Source organism: Eumetopias jubatus, unplaced genomic scaffold (assembly GCF_037043125.1).
Source record: "Eumetopias jubatus isolate StellerSeaLion01/CBP00866 unplaced genomic scaffold, mEumJub1_p1.0 scaffold_1, whole genome shotgun sequence".
Classification (NCBI taxonomy): Eukaryota; Metazoa; Chordata; class Mammalia; order Carnivora; family Otariidae; genus Eumetopias; species Eumetopias jubatus.
The window spans coordinates 210,252,132-210,265,030 of record NW_028274807.1 but is presented as its reverse complement, the minus strand read 5'-3'; the positions used below and the strand labels follow the sequence as shown (position 1 = coordinate 210,265,030).

General features: G+C 57.8%; 2 protein-coding genes across 7 annotated transcripts; one reads left to right on the top strand and one right to left on the bottom strand.

The window, feature by feature from the left end:
* Nucleotides 1–1,062: 1,062 nt before the first annotated feature.
* TMEM205 (transmembrane protein 205) lies at nucleotides 1,063–3,473 on the bottom strand. Of its 4 annotated transcripts, none has more exons than XM_028088756.1 (5): nucleotides 3,371–3,466; nucleotides 2,938–3,052; nucleotides 2,709–2,817; nucleotides 2,440–2,603; nucleotides 1,063–1,429 (listed from the first exon to the last, which is right to left on the bottom strand). In XM_028088756.1, exons 2-5 carry the CDS (start codon nucleotides 2,983–2,985, stop codon nucleotides 1,124–1,126), a joined length of 627 nt encoding a protein of 208 aa, XP_027944557.1. In that variant the 5' UTR covers nucleotides 2,986–3,052; nucleotides 3,371–3,466; the 3' UTR covers nucleotides 1,063–1,123. The 4 variants fall into 4 exon arrangements, with proteins under 4 accessions (XP_027944557.1, XP_027944558.1, XP_027944559.1 ...); XM_028088757.2 differs by lacking the exon at nucleotides 3,371–3,466 and adding an exon at nucleotides 3,273–3,357; XM_028088758.2 differs by lacking the exon at nucleotides 2,938–3,052 and having other exon boundaries at nucleotides 3,371–3,473.
* A 229-nt stretch (nucleotides 3,474–3,702) lies between these two features.
* CCDC159 (coiled-coil domain containing 159) lies at nucleotides 3,703–10,005 on the top strand. Of its 3 annotated transcripts, none has more exons than XM_028088747.2 (13): nucleotides 3,703–3,789; nucleotides 5,310–5,422; nucleotides 5,544–5,770; nucleotides 6,697–6,730; nucleotides 7,033–7,121; nucleotides 7,199–7,280; nucleotides 7,472–7,667; nucleotides 8,300–8,367; nucleotides 8,447–8,523; nucleotides 8,868–8,989; nucleotides 9,223–9,305; nucleotides 9,649–9,762; nucleotides 9,936–10,005. In XM_028088747.2, the coding sequence occupies exons 1-13, from the start codon at nucleotides 3,785–3,787 to the stop codon at nucleotides 9,938–9,940; spliced, it is 1,215 nt and encodes a 404-aa protein (XP_027944548.2). In that variant the 5' UTR covers nucleotides 3,703–3,784; the 3' UTR covers nucleotides 9,941–10,005. The 3 variants fall into 3 exon arrangements, with proteins under 3 accessions (XP_027944548.2, XP_087873360.1, XP_087873354.1); XM_088017234.1 differs by having other exon boundaries at nucleotides 3,719–3,782; XM_088017228.1 differs by lacking the exon at nucleotides 3,703–3,789 and adding an exon at nucleotides 4,067–4,724.
* The last annotated feature ends 2,894 nt before the right edge of the window (nucleotides 10,006–12,899 follow it).

Sequence of the window (12,899 nt, the reverse complement as noted above, 5' to 3'; positions counted from 1 at the left end):
TCCCGCGCCGGCTCCGCCCAGACGGGGGAGGAGGGGCCGCTCCCGGGAGAGGGTGGGGCGGGGCCGAGGCCGGGGCGGGGCTTGCGAAAGCCCCGGGAGGAAGGGCTGGAAGCGGCACCAAGCTCCGGGCAGCCTAGGGCCCGCCCCCCAACAATAAACTTTTCACTTTTCCTAACTATATGTAGAGCTCCTACTCTTTGCACGGAAGTGAAGAGCGTAGATTCTGGAGTCAGGTTCGAATCCCAGCTCCTTCACTTTCTATCTCGGTTTAACTTTGGACGTGTTACTGAACCTCGCGGGCTTGTTGTGCCCATCGTCCAGTGGTCCATAACAAGAATCCCTACCTCACAGGGCTGTGAAGGCTCTGATCTGAGCTAGTGTCTCGAGAAAGTGCGATGCCTGACCCTAAAGTGGGCTAGGTCCCTGCGAAATACTCTGAAGGGCCCTTAGAATTAAACCTGTTCCACATAAGGAAATGGGAGTCGCTGAGAAGGGTACCTCTGTGCCTGAGGCCACACAATGAGGAAATTTGGCATCCGGGCTCAGGTGAGGCCCCAGAATTTTCAAGCCATAAGAAGATCTGCAGGCTTTGCTGGAGTCAAATCCCAGCAACTACATCTGAAGCCGCTTGCTGAACTTCTCTGAGTCCCCATTGCTTCGTGGGAACAATAATAGCTCCCTCCAAGGGCCACGTGGATGAAGGAAAAATGTAGCTAATCATGCACTGCCTTGTACACTTCTCTTTGCAAATGACTCTCTTCACATGTCCTTGGCCAAAGCTAGTCATGTGGCCATCCCCAATGTCGATGGGGTGGGAAATATGATTGTCCCCTGGGGCTCAGAGCCAGCTATTGTTACAATACACGGTATGTGCGGTGGTTAGTACCACGCCTGGCACACAGCAGGTGCTCAATAAATGAGCACCATTACAGGAAGAGCTTCAGGCCAGTTAATAGCTAACACTGGAAATCCAGCCACATGAATGTGGTAATGAAGGCCCTCAGCTCTACCTTTGCCCACCCCTCCGCCTGTTTTCCAGTTGGAGAAAAATGACAGCAGGCATTTCCAAAGAAGTGTTTTATTAACATTTGGGGCCTCAGCAGGGCCAGCGAGGAAGTGGGTGCTACAGGCTCCTGAGGCCCAGGGCAAGGCCTGCAAGGCAGAGCCCATTGCTCAGGACGCAGCCCAGATTGCAAATGGAGGACAGACCATGATAGCGGAAAAAGGTCTGGCGGAGGACACTGTACTTGGGGTCCTGCCCCCGCAGCTGACGGTAGGGGTCGGGGCCCTGGTGGCTTCCAGGCACCTCCCCGCCCAGACCCCGCTCCTTCTCCACCCTGTGCAGGGCCCACATGGCAGCTGTGGTGCGGGGCTCCAGCCAGCGGGCGTTGATGGTGGACAGCGCGAAGCTCAGAAGCAGTAGGCCGAGCTGGTAGGGTGGTGGAAGGAGGACAAGCTGAGTCACGCCTGGGCGGCGGGAGGGCTCCTAGGGAGGGTCCTCCTGCATCCTCAAAGCCCAGAGGTGGGTGGAAGACCGTATTCGGTCAAAGCTAGGCCTCCCTGTCCTTCCCAAACCCCGTCTGGAGGCCCCAAACAGAGCTCCAGCTTTCATACCCTGAAACCAGCAGCTCCTAAGGAAAGGCTCCATCACCATCTCCTCTGTTCACCTCCCCCCACCCCCAAAAAACCCTGAGCCTCTCCTCCTCTGATACCCAGTCTGGAAGTTTCCATAACGCAGCCTTCTCTCCTCCCCTCCCTGCTGCCCAAAAGTGGGGGTATCTCTGGGCAGAACCTCTCTTTCCCAACTTGGGACAGAGAACCATAACTGTTCCCCCAAAAGAGAGCCTAAGACAGGGCCCATCCCCTCTATGGTCCCTGCCCAGACTCCAGAAGCTGAGATTGGGTCCACAGGGTGTGAACAGAAAGTCCTTGACGTTCTAGTTACCCAAAATCCTCTCCTGTATCTTTGGGATTATTCTTGAAACCCTTGTCAGGCCTTACCTGCCCACATCTGAGGAACATAATGGGGGCAGGGGGAGGGCAGGATAGAGAAATACGAGATGCAGAGATGGTTCCCTTCCTCGTGGCTGAGAAAATGTGTGGATGGGAGTGGGGGACTGTAAATTCCCAGTCAGGCTGGTTTTTAAACAATGAGCTGGGGTCACTGCCCCAACCCAGCTGAGTCACCACAACTTGGCAGCAGGCCCAGCCGGGGGAAAGAGAGGGAGCAGGAGCCAGCAGGGAGACACTGAGGGATAGATAGGGCTGCTAGGGATGGTTGTGCAGGCTGTGCACTGCTCAAGGGTATTCAGAGCCCAGCTTCGTATCCACCAGGAAGGTGCAGTTGCTTGTTTAATTCTCATGAAGGTGTAGCCATAGGTGCTCAGTGGGGTCCTGGGAACGAGTCTCCAGAGGACAGTGGAGCCCAAGCCCGCATACCTGGCTGGCCTCCCAGAAAGTGAGCTGAGCCCAGGCATGTTGTGGAGCCAAGACGCAGAGGTTGATGAAAGCACAGCCCATGGAGATATGGAAGTAGAAAGGGAAGAGTTTGCTCTGCACGAAGCCGAAGGTATGTCGGGGAAGGCTTCGGAAAAGCAGGAAGCCTGTGGGGTACAGGGGACCACATGCCTGTCAGGACACTTCCAGGCCCCCCCCTCATTCTTGTCTCCGCCCTGGGTACCCATGATGTCCAGGTGGAGGGTCCCTACCTGAGATGAAGGTCACCCACATTTGCATGCCCCAGGCCCCCGACAAGACCAGTAGATGGACCATCTTAGTCAGGCCTCCTGGATTCCCACCTTCCTCCATCTTGCAGGCCTGGGAAAGAGGCACCGGGTGTTTCAGGGTTTTACCTTTGCCCCATGGTCTTCAGCCTGTGAGCCTGCTCAAGGCCAGGATCACGGCCAACCCAGGAGAGCGAGATCAAGGGATACCAGCCTTGGTACGCGGGTGGGGAAGACCCAGAACAATCCTGAGACACCCCATCTCTCCAAATGTCAGCCCTCAAGATCTCAGGATCTCTGGACCCCAGCATCCACGCTGCCTCCGAGACCTGAAATTTTCAATTAGCCCCAGCAGCTCAAACTCGCAGCCCTGGGTATTCAGATATTCCCCCAGTGACTCCCAAAAATTAGCCGAGGACTTAATTCTAACAGTAAAGACCCCTGCTCTCATCTCAGGATCCCAAATATCACCAGGAAGATCCCCAAAGCACCCCCGGACACCCCCATCTAATCCCGGGAAACCCCAAATCTCATTCTGAGGACACCGACCCTATCACTGCACCCAGACCTCAACCCTCGGCACCCAGGAGTCCGAGAACGGCAGTGCCGGGGCCAGATCTTGGGGCCCGGTGGGCTGGGCTCGCTACCTCACTCCCGTGCTCCCAGGTGGCCCGCGGACCTCTTCAGTCACCTCCCAAGAATTCGCCCCGCCTCCCAGCTAAACCCGAAGCCAATTGGATCGTAGATCTGCCGCCTTCCGTACCACCCTCTTAGATATTGACTAATCGATTAGCGGAAACCAGCCTGGAATCCCGCCCCCTAGTCTGGCTTTTATCCAGTTACACCGCGGCTCCTACGATCTGCGGAAGCAGGAAGGCGCCAATAAGGCCTTCGGCTGCATCGGCGGGGGCGGAGCTAAAGTGTCAGCCCCACCCCTCTCTGTGACTCTACGTTTAGGCTTTGCGCGTTTTAATGCGATGGTGTCCCCCCGGGATCAAATTTCAGCGTCACAGCTGGGGACTGGCTTCGCGGTCCTTGAGGGGAGAGCATGAGCAGGTGGTATGTGGTAGGTGGGGGTGGAAGGGGGTCTGGAGCCCGGCGGGCGCAGGATTCTCGCTCTGGGGGGCGGGGCTCAGGCTAATGACCCCGCCCCCTTCCCACCAAGAATTCTCCCGGCGACAGCGGGAGAAACAGCTGATGTGGGAGGGGAAGGGGGAAGGTCAAGGGGGAAGGGAGGGGGGCTTTACTGGGGACCCACCTGCAGTTGGCACTCAGAAATGCATCTTCTCTTTTCCCTTTCAAGCCTCCCAGGGCTCCTTTGGTGCCGTTTCCCAGGTTCTCAGTGTGACGTTCGAGGACAGTTTCCCACTACTGTGTGTCAGGCGCTGGCACAGATTAATTTACTTAATCACAACAACCCAGTAAGGTGATTAGTATGGCATCCCATTTTTATAGTTGGGGACACTGAGGCATGTTGAGGTTCGGTAACACTCCAACATCACACAGCCGAGAAGGGGCAGAGCTAGGATTCGAACCCAGGCTACCCAGCCGGAGAGTCCCCTGGCTTAATCATCGTGCTGTGCTGCCTCTGAAAGTGCGGGCCTCCTGAGACAGTGATTCTGGAAGGGGTAGCCCAGAACATTTCAGGCAGAAGAAAAGCTCCTATATCCTAAAACGGGTGTGAAGTGAGCGCTTAGGATGGTTCCCAGCACTCAGTGAGGTGCTCAGAAAATATGAGCTTAAAAAAAGGATTAAGGATTTTTTACAGAGGAAATGTTGAGTAGAGTTTTGAAGGGTGTATAGCCGACTTCCTGGAGGACTGGGCCAGAGGAAGGACTCCAGACAGCCCAGCAAGGGCAGAAGAGAAAGCCCTAGAGGGTGGGCTTTCTGGCTGAGTGTGACTCAGGACAAAATGCTCTCCACCTGGAAGTTTTTCCAGACAGACCTGCCCCAGGTCTCCATCCGGGCCAGCCCTGACAACACTGGAATGTTGAACAATGGGTATGAATGTGAGACCCAGAGCTGAATTTTTCTCCCATTCCCAGCCTCACCTAGCACAGGCTTTCGGCCCCAATTGTGCCAACATTTACTGAATAGATATGCCCTGTCTCTCCTGCTCATACTCCATGGCTCCCACTTTCCTTGGGAGCCAGATCTAAACTCCCCTGCTTGGCTTTCAATGCCTTGCTTGAGCTGCCCTGCTAACCTCCTCCTGCTTCCTCTTGGACCCTATCTTCAGCCATCCTGAATTTACAAGCACAGAGCATGTGGTTCCACACCTCCAAGCTTTTGTCCATGCTGTTTCCTGCCAGGAATGCCCTTCTATTAGTGCCCAATGTTAAGATCCTTTTTTGCTTTTAGGCTCTTCTGAGGCTTCACTCTCTCCTGTGGGGGTCTTCTGGATGCTTCTCACTACCCAGCCCAATGCCTGGGGCTGGGATCATCTTTCATCCAGGTTCTGCTCCTGCCATAACTGGGAGGCCCTGTGTTCAGGGCTGAGGCCTCTCTGGGGTATTAGGGAAGGTATGGGCGTCTCAGGACATGGGGGCTGGTCTCAGTGCAGCCCCCTGTTCCCCCTTGTTGAAGCGACCTGGCTGGCCTACCCCAGGACCCTGACTACTCTGTGCCCTGCTACTGCTCATCCCCCTTGCCCTCCAACGGGTGTTTGCCTGCTAACGGGAAGTGTGACAAGTACTGGGGTTTGTTGCGGGCCTTCCCTGGGGCTGGGGAGCTGGGAGGGCTGGAGTGCTCTGGGCTGGTCCTCAGAAAGCCCTCACCCCTTCATCCCTCCAACCCCCCACTCCCCCGCCCCCCGTTCAGGTTCTTCCTCAGACAAGACCTTGGATTATACGATTCACTGGTCCAGGGCCCCAGAGCCAGAGATCGTGGGGCCAGCTGCTTCTGAGAACACAGTGCCGAGTATAGACTGGAGGCTAGAGAGGGACTTGGAGCCTCAGTCCTATGGGTCTTCCATCTTCCCGAACCCAGACTCAGAGGAGCAGTGTAATGACCAGGACCTTCTGAAGAGGCATCACAACACTGCTAAGGTCACCCCCCACCCGGGAAACCCACACCACAACTGCTGTGGGGCTTAGGGAGGGGACCTTGGAGGGGGTCTTTCTAACGAACCTTCACATTGTGTGACTTCAGCACCCAGAACAGCACCCAACGCTCAGCCAACCCACACGAAAAATGTCTTAAATGAATGGATGAAGGGATGAATGGAGAGGATGTGTGATTGTGTTTCTTTCTTTCTTTTTTCTTTAAAGATTATTTATTTATTTATTTATTTGACAGAGAGAGACACAGCGAGAGAGGGAACCCAAGCAGGGGGAGTGGGAGAGGGAGAAGCAGGCTCCCCGCTGAGCAGGGGGCCCGATGCGGGGCCCGATCCCAGGACCCTGGGATCATGACCCGAGCCGAATGACCTGAGCTGAAGGCAGACACTTAACAACTGAGCCACCAGGCGCCCCTGTGATTGTGTTTCCTAGTGAGGTCTTGTCTGTGATAGTTTCTGGGTCTGACGGCCTGTGTGTCTGTGGTTGTGGCTGTGTGTCTGAGTTGGGTGTGAGTGGACGCCCTGAAGGTCTTAACCACCTGGCGTGTGCGGCTGTGTCTGAACTTGTATGGTTGTAGTTGTGTTTGAAAGATCGTGTGCCGTTGTGCTTCGGGGCTGCTGGTGCTCCCTGGAGACATTGTCTATGTCGTTTGCCCTTAAGGAGGAGGGCCATTACCTGAGCCCTGGCCAGAGACAGGGCTCTGCAGGGGTGCTGTCGGGGACAGGGGACAAACCACACAAGTATGCCTCTGACCATACGTGGGCTGGTGGGGGAAGGGTGCACACACGCATGGAGGCAGCTTTGCCCAGCACTCAGCTGACCCAACTCATACCCAACCCCCACACAATGGGTTGGGGTGTGCAAGGAGAAGCACAGGGATGAATTTCTACTACCCTCATGTCCCCCTTTCCTAGAAGCCCTTGGAGACCAACTCTTCCAAAGTCGAAGGTGAGAACCCTCCCTCCCGACAAGACTGTGTGCGGAAGCCCTGCCAGTTCTTACCTCCGCCCTCTGCCCTAGCCTGGGAGGAACCACACCACTGCTGCCCACTTAGCCCTGCCCCAGCCTCGGCTGAGTCTTGCGCCTGACCTTGTCCCCCACTCCTGCCTCTACGTCAGCCTCAACAGACCCCAGCTCTTTACTTGACCCCCTGCCCCTCGCCCTCCCCTGAGCTTCTGCTGACCTCTGACCTGAACTTGCCCCTGCCCCCACTCCTCCTAGCCTCATCTGACCCTTAACTCTGCTCATAGTTAAGTCCACCATGATGATTCCTGACTCCCAGAAGCTCCTGCGCTGCGAACTGGAGTCACTCAAGAGCCAGCTACAGGCCCAGACCAAAGTAAGGCTCCTCTGCCCTGTCCTCGGAGACCTCTGGCCCTGTTCCCCTGCTCCCTGCTCCTGACCTCTTCCCCTCAGGCTTTCGAGTTCCTAAACCACTCAGTGACCATGTTGGAGAAGGAGAGCTGCCTGCAGCAAATCAAGATCCAACAGCTTGAAGGTGAGGACTGGCCAAGGGTCAAAGTCAGGCTGGAGGCTGGTCCTGTTGGGGTCAGCTGGGTTAGCCCAAGGTGAAAGAAGTTGGGTGACTCTAGGGTCAGGGTCAGGGCCTGGCTAGGGTGGGGGCCAGCCGGGTTCAAAGCGGGGTTCAGGTGTGGTTGGCGCTCAGTCACGATCCCATCCAATCTGCAGAGGTTCTGAGTCCTCTGAGCCGCCAGACGGAGAAGGAGGGACACAAGTGGGGCGTGGAGCAGGGACGGCAGGAGCTGTATGGGGCCCTAGCGGAAGGCCTGCTGGGACTGCAGAAGACCCTGAGTGACGGCGAGGAGGTGCAGAGGGCCCGCACCACTCGCTGCCTGCAGCTGCTGGCCCAGGAGATCCGGGACAGGTGGGCACCACCAGGAGGGCAGCCTGGAAGCTGGGGGAGGGAAGGGAGGCCAGGGAGCAGGAGCCAGAGGTGGGACGTGGGATGAGGCAAATGGGAGAGGCCTGGGTAAGGGGACCTGGGGGCCATGGGAGGTTTGAGGGACAAGATGGGGGGTGAAGAGGCAGTGAGAAAGTGTGGGAAGCTGGGAGGCCAGAAGGCAGGAGGAAGGGGGAGGAAGACAGGAAGCTGGAGATGGGCTGGGGAGGGAGGCCAGGAGATCAGGAAACTGGACATGATATGGGAAGCTAGAGGGAGGAGAGATTGAGGGTGGCAGAGGCTGGGGAGTATGGGAGGTCAGAGGGGCAGAAGGTGGGGAGACGGAGGCCAGGCAAGGAGAGGCTGAGAGAATGGGAGGCTGGAGGTCAGGAGGTGGGGACAAGGGGCTGGGGGATTGGAGGTGGGGGAGTAGAGGTAGGAGGGGCAAGGTGGGCAGGGAGGTCGGGGGAGGGGACAGATGGGGGGGGAGGGATGGGAACATGAGAGTTGGAGGAGGCTTGAGGAGGCAGGTGGGCAAATGGGAGGCCAGAAAGCCAGGAAATAGGAGGCCAAAGGCTGAGCCAGGAATGTGGGTCTAGGCTGCATTGTCCCCTCAGCAAGAAGTTCCTGTGGGAGGAGCTGGAGCTGGTGCGGGAGGAGGTGACCTTCATCTATCAGAAGCTCCGTGAGTGCCTGGAGCCCACGGCCAGGAGGGGGGGGGTCCTTCTGCAGCTCTGGCCCCCCTGAGTCCCCTCCCCCCACAGAGGCTCAGGAGGACGAGATCACAGAGAACCTGGTGAACATCCAGAAGATGCAGAAGACACAGGTGAAGTGCCGCAAGGTGAGCATAGAGGGTGGGACCCTGTGTGAGATCTGGGGACATGGGAATCTCTGCTGGCCTCCACCGTCATACTGGAGCCAGAAGGACTGGATTCAGATCTCAGCTCTGCCACTTAACTGCTGTGTGACTGTGGTCTAGTCAGTTCACCTCTCTGGGCCTCAGTGTCCTCATCCGTATAATGGGTATGACACGGTATCCCTACCTGAAGGAGCAGCTGCATGAACTGCATGCCAAACACTTTGAGGGCAGCCTGACATATCATCAGTGCTAAATAAGGGTCACTTTTCACCATTACTGTTATTACCATTGTTGTCTCACACACACTTCCCACCCCCTGGCCTCAGGTCCTGACCAAGATGAAGCAGCAGGGGTGTGAGACATCCAACTGGCCGGAGACTGAGGAGATGCCACCAGGAGGCAGACGCTCCTGGAGGGATGACCTCCAAAAGGAGCTGAGTGACATATGGTGATGCCCTGCTCCCACTCTAACCTCTGACTCCTGACTTTCATCTGCCTTGCCCTCCCACCAGTCAGTTCAAGCAGCGACTACCAGAACCTGGAACCCACCTGAGTCCAGGCCTCCCTCTCCTCCCAGGATGCACCTCTACCCCTGGCCCCTGGTCCCCACCGTGGCCCCCCTGCCCCAGCCCTGAGCAATCAGGAGCCTCCCAGCGCCCCCAGCCCCCCATCTCCCCACAGGTCTGCTGTGCACTTGCTGCAGAACTCCTTTGATGGCTTCACCATGTCCTCAGGGGGCCTCTCCAGGGCCTCGAACCTCAGGGGTAAGGGGGGATGAGGTGCACTCTGGGGTGTGTGGGAGGGGTCATTCTCCGGTTTCACACATGGAGGTCATGTTCAGAGGCCATATTTGGGGGGTCACATCTTTTGGGGCTTCTTCTAGGGTCCCACTAAGGATTTCCATCCTGGGGTCACTCAGCGTCCCTGGGATCTTTTTAAAGGATCCGTGGGGTAAAATTCAAGGGTCACTGAGGTCATACTTTGGTATCATGTTGGGTCACATTTAAGCAACAAAAGGGACACTGGCCCTTGATCACAGTGCCACCCAAGGGTAAACATTCAGGGTTTGTGGGTGAAAGGCCAGAATTGCACCTGTCGCTCCCGCAGGCTACAAGGGGCACCAAGGCCTGAGACCTCTGCTCCTCTCCTGGGACTCGGACTCAGAATCAGAGCAGGATCCTTCCCAGCCACCATGCAGCAAGAGCCGCTCCTTCCCATCCAGTACGGAAGCTCCCCTGCTCTACCCCACCCTTCCTCTCCTGGCCTGCCCTCCAGTGCCGCAGTATGGACCCTCGGAGCTCCCACCCCGGGCATCTGCTCCCTGATTTCCGGCCCTGAGGTCCTCTGGACTAAGCTGGGCCCTGACCGCCCTGACCCGCTCTCTCTCTCCACAGCCTGAGCAGCCGGGACTGCTCTCCCTGAAGACCCCTCCAGAGAGAAAATAAACTAGCCAAGACTCTCTTCCACCTGTGGACTGTTGCTCCTGCTGCTTCCTGTGCCTGAGAATGACCACGCCCACACCCAGTTTACTTTCCGGCGTTGGGGGGGGGGCGTGGGGACCCCAGAGGCTGTTAGGATCAGGGGACATTGTGGGGCCAAATGTAATATATACCAAGGTCAGTCTGTCCGGATATGAGTGTCCAGACAGGCTCTTTCACACCAGCCACCAGAGCTCCTTTCTGGGGGGCCCTGGCGCTCTAGTCTACTGCCCCAAAGGAGAAACTGAGGCACAGGGAGGGAGGGTCGAGGTCCAGGGTCACGCTCGCACCTTGCCCTCCTCTTCCTCTCAGCGCCCCCACCGCCTAGTTCTCCCTCAACCTGCATCCTTCATTCCCTCCCACATTTGTCTTAACCCTCTCCGGCCCCCAAGAGCAACGGAGGCCCCGCCCCGGACCATGCTAATGAGACGCCGTGAGTCCCCGCCCCACGGGCTTATGCAAATAAAGCATCCGGAGGCCCCGCCCCTCGCCCCTTCGCTGAGTCTGCGCGGCGCTGCCAGGCCGACAGCGTCTCCCATCTCTGTGTCCGCCCGCGGGGCCTGCCGTCCCGTTCGTTCGTCCTGCCGCCCTGGTGACGTCTAAGCGGAGCGGGGGCTCAGACTGTGACAGCCTCGACCCGGTGAGGGAGAGGGGCTTGGGGCGCTCCCGGCACCCCTTCTCGCGGGCTACCGACCCTCGGTCTGTCTGTCCGGCCAGGGTTCAGCTCCTGAGGGTCGGGTCCCCTGTGGGTCCGGCGCAGGGAGGGGGGAGGGGAGGCAGTGAGCTGGGGCTTGAGAACCGGGCTCCGGGAGGGGAGCGTGGAGAGGGGACCCCGGGCCGGAGAAGCCAAGCGGCAGGTGGTGAGGGTGACTGTGATTGTGCGGTTGTCTTTTTGTGTCAGTGTGTGGTTGTATAACTGTAATTGTGTGGCTTTGGGGATGCCTGTGTGGTCTGTGTGGTGTATGTGTGACTCTCCTGTGGCTGTCATTGTGTAGCTGTCATCACGGGTGTCACTCTGAGGGTGTGTGTGGCTGTGTTGTTGTGACTGCTATCCCTGACTGTGTGGGGCCGGCTCCGTGTCTGCATGGTTGTGTGCCCATGACTGCCATTGTGTGTTCCTTCTGATGGTGTGGGGGGGCCCATTTTTATGTCTCAGTGTGTGGCTGTGATCATGCGCCTTTCTTGTGTGGCTCGGTGTGCAAATCCGTGTCATGGTCCACGTATGTGCCCTTGCGTGGCCATGTGGCTGAGCTTGTGGATGACATCGTCTTTCCTATGAGTGTCAGTGTGGATGAGACAGAGACTGTTAATGTATGTGGCTGTCACTGAGTGCCTGGTAATTGGGGGCGTGACGCCGTGACCGGTTTATGACCCCCAGTGTGTGTGGTGACTCTTTTTGATGTAACTCTCAGTGTGTTGGCAGCCCTGAGGCTATGTCCCTGATGCTGGTGGGGTGAGTGCTTGTGTGGGGCTGTGTGCCGGGCTGTGAAGTGGATGAAGGACCTCCTCTTGTGTCCCTATGACTGTGTGTGTGGGGGGGGAGTTGTTTGATCTGTGTGGGTGTCTGTGACAGGCCATGTGCACACTGTGCCATGTGTGTGAGTGTACAGTTGTGTGTAGTGGGTGCTGGGCACCTGTCTGAATGAGCAGGCCTGTCTTGTTCACCACAAGCAAAGTGCCTAGAACCCAGCAGGCCCTGGATCCTTGTTGGTGGAATGGACAAATGCTATCCCGTGTGTGTGTGTGTGTGTGTGTGTGTGTGTGTGTGTGTGTGTGTGTGTGGTGTTTGGGCTGGAGGCTGTGGCTGAGTTGTGTACTCTAGGGATGCCAGCATGTGTGATTGTGTCTCTGGAAGGGTGAGGGGCCGTGGCCACATGGGCATCTGAGATCTCTGGTGACCCTCACCCCACATGTCACACTGCAGAGCAAGCTGCGTGGATGGGGCACTGGACCCAGAGTGCCTACCCTCACCTTCCTGGGCCTCAGTTTCCACATCTGTGCAATGGGGTTGACCATCCCTGCCCTGCTGGCCGCCAGGAGCGGCTGTGAGTCTGTGGGTGTGGCGGAGGCCTGTGGGAAGCCATAGGGCCCTTTCACAGGTGAGGTCAGCCTGGGAGAATGGGTCGAGCAGATGTGGCTCTGTTGGCCCCTCAGTGCTGGGGACTGAGGTTAGATCGGGGGGAGAGGGGGCTTGCTGGGAGAAGATAATCCCCTCACGACACAGAGAGGCAGACAGGCTGGGATGAGGGGGAGAGGGGGAGGCAGCTGGGCTAGAAGGAGGGCCTGGCCATCAGCCCGAGAACCAGTCAGGCGCAGCCCATGGGGACAGGAGAGAGAGGCCCCTGTGGGCCATGGGGGAAGGGACTCAGAGGAGGAACCTGGTGGGGGTGGGGGACAGAGAGCATGGGGTCCCTTATAAAGCACATGGGGAAAGAGAATGGGGTCTCCTAAAAACCAGTGGGGGTGAGGACCCTTCTCTGTGAGGGAGGGGTCCCATTAAACTGGAGAAGTCTCTTCCAAGGGCTATGGGGAGGTGACCTGTATGGTAAGGAGGAGAGACCCTCCTAAACGGCTTGGGGTCCGAATCTCCTATGTGGGCTGTCGGGGGAGAAGACCACTATAGAATCTCTGGGATCCCTGGCAGAGAATGAGCTGGGCTGGTTGTGTCAGGGGAGGCTGCCAATGGGCAGGATCCTGGATATTCAGAGTCATGGCCAGAAGGCTCAGTGGGTGGAGCCAGGGCTCCTTCGTAGTAGTTCTGGGGTCTGGGGAATGGGGGGGGGGTCATTGTGTGGCCAGAGACGCTACTCAGGCAGGTGACCAGAGCCTCCCCCTAGGCCCTGCCCTGGCCGTCCCATTCCCTCCCCACCTCCCCAGGCC

Excerpts from the sequence above, each read along its gene's own strand:
- TMEM205 (XM_028088756.1), bottom strand. The coding sequence starts at position 2,985 with ATGGGGTGTCTCAGGATTGTTCTGGGTCTTCCCCACCCGCGTACCAAG. Across the intron at positions 2,604-2,708 it reads GTGGGTGACCTTCATCTCAG|GCTTCCTGCTTTTCCGAAGC; the intron begins GTAGGGACCCTC and ends TGTACCCCACAG. Across the intron at positions 1,430-2,439 it reads CTTTCTGGGAGGCCAGCCAG|CTCGGCCTACTGCTTCTGAG; the intron begins GTATGCGGGCTT and ends CCACCCTACCAG.
- CCDC159 (XM_088017228.1), top strand. The coding sequence starts at position 4,636 with ATGCTCTCCACCTGGAAGTTTTTCCAGACAGACCTGCCCCAGGTCTCC. Across the intron at positions 4,725-5,309 it reads ACTGGAATGTTGAACAATGG|CGACCTGGCTGGCCTACCCC; the intron begins GTATGAATGTGA and ends CCCTTGTTGAAG. Across the intron at positions 7,668-8,299 it reads GCCCAGGAGATCCGGGACAG|CAAGAAGTTCCTGTGGGAGG; the intron begins GTGGGCACCACC and ends TTGTCCCCTCAG.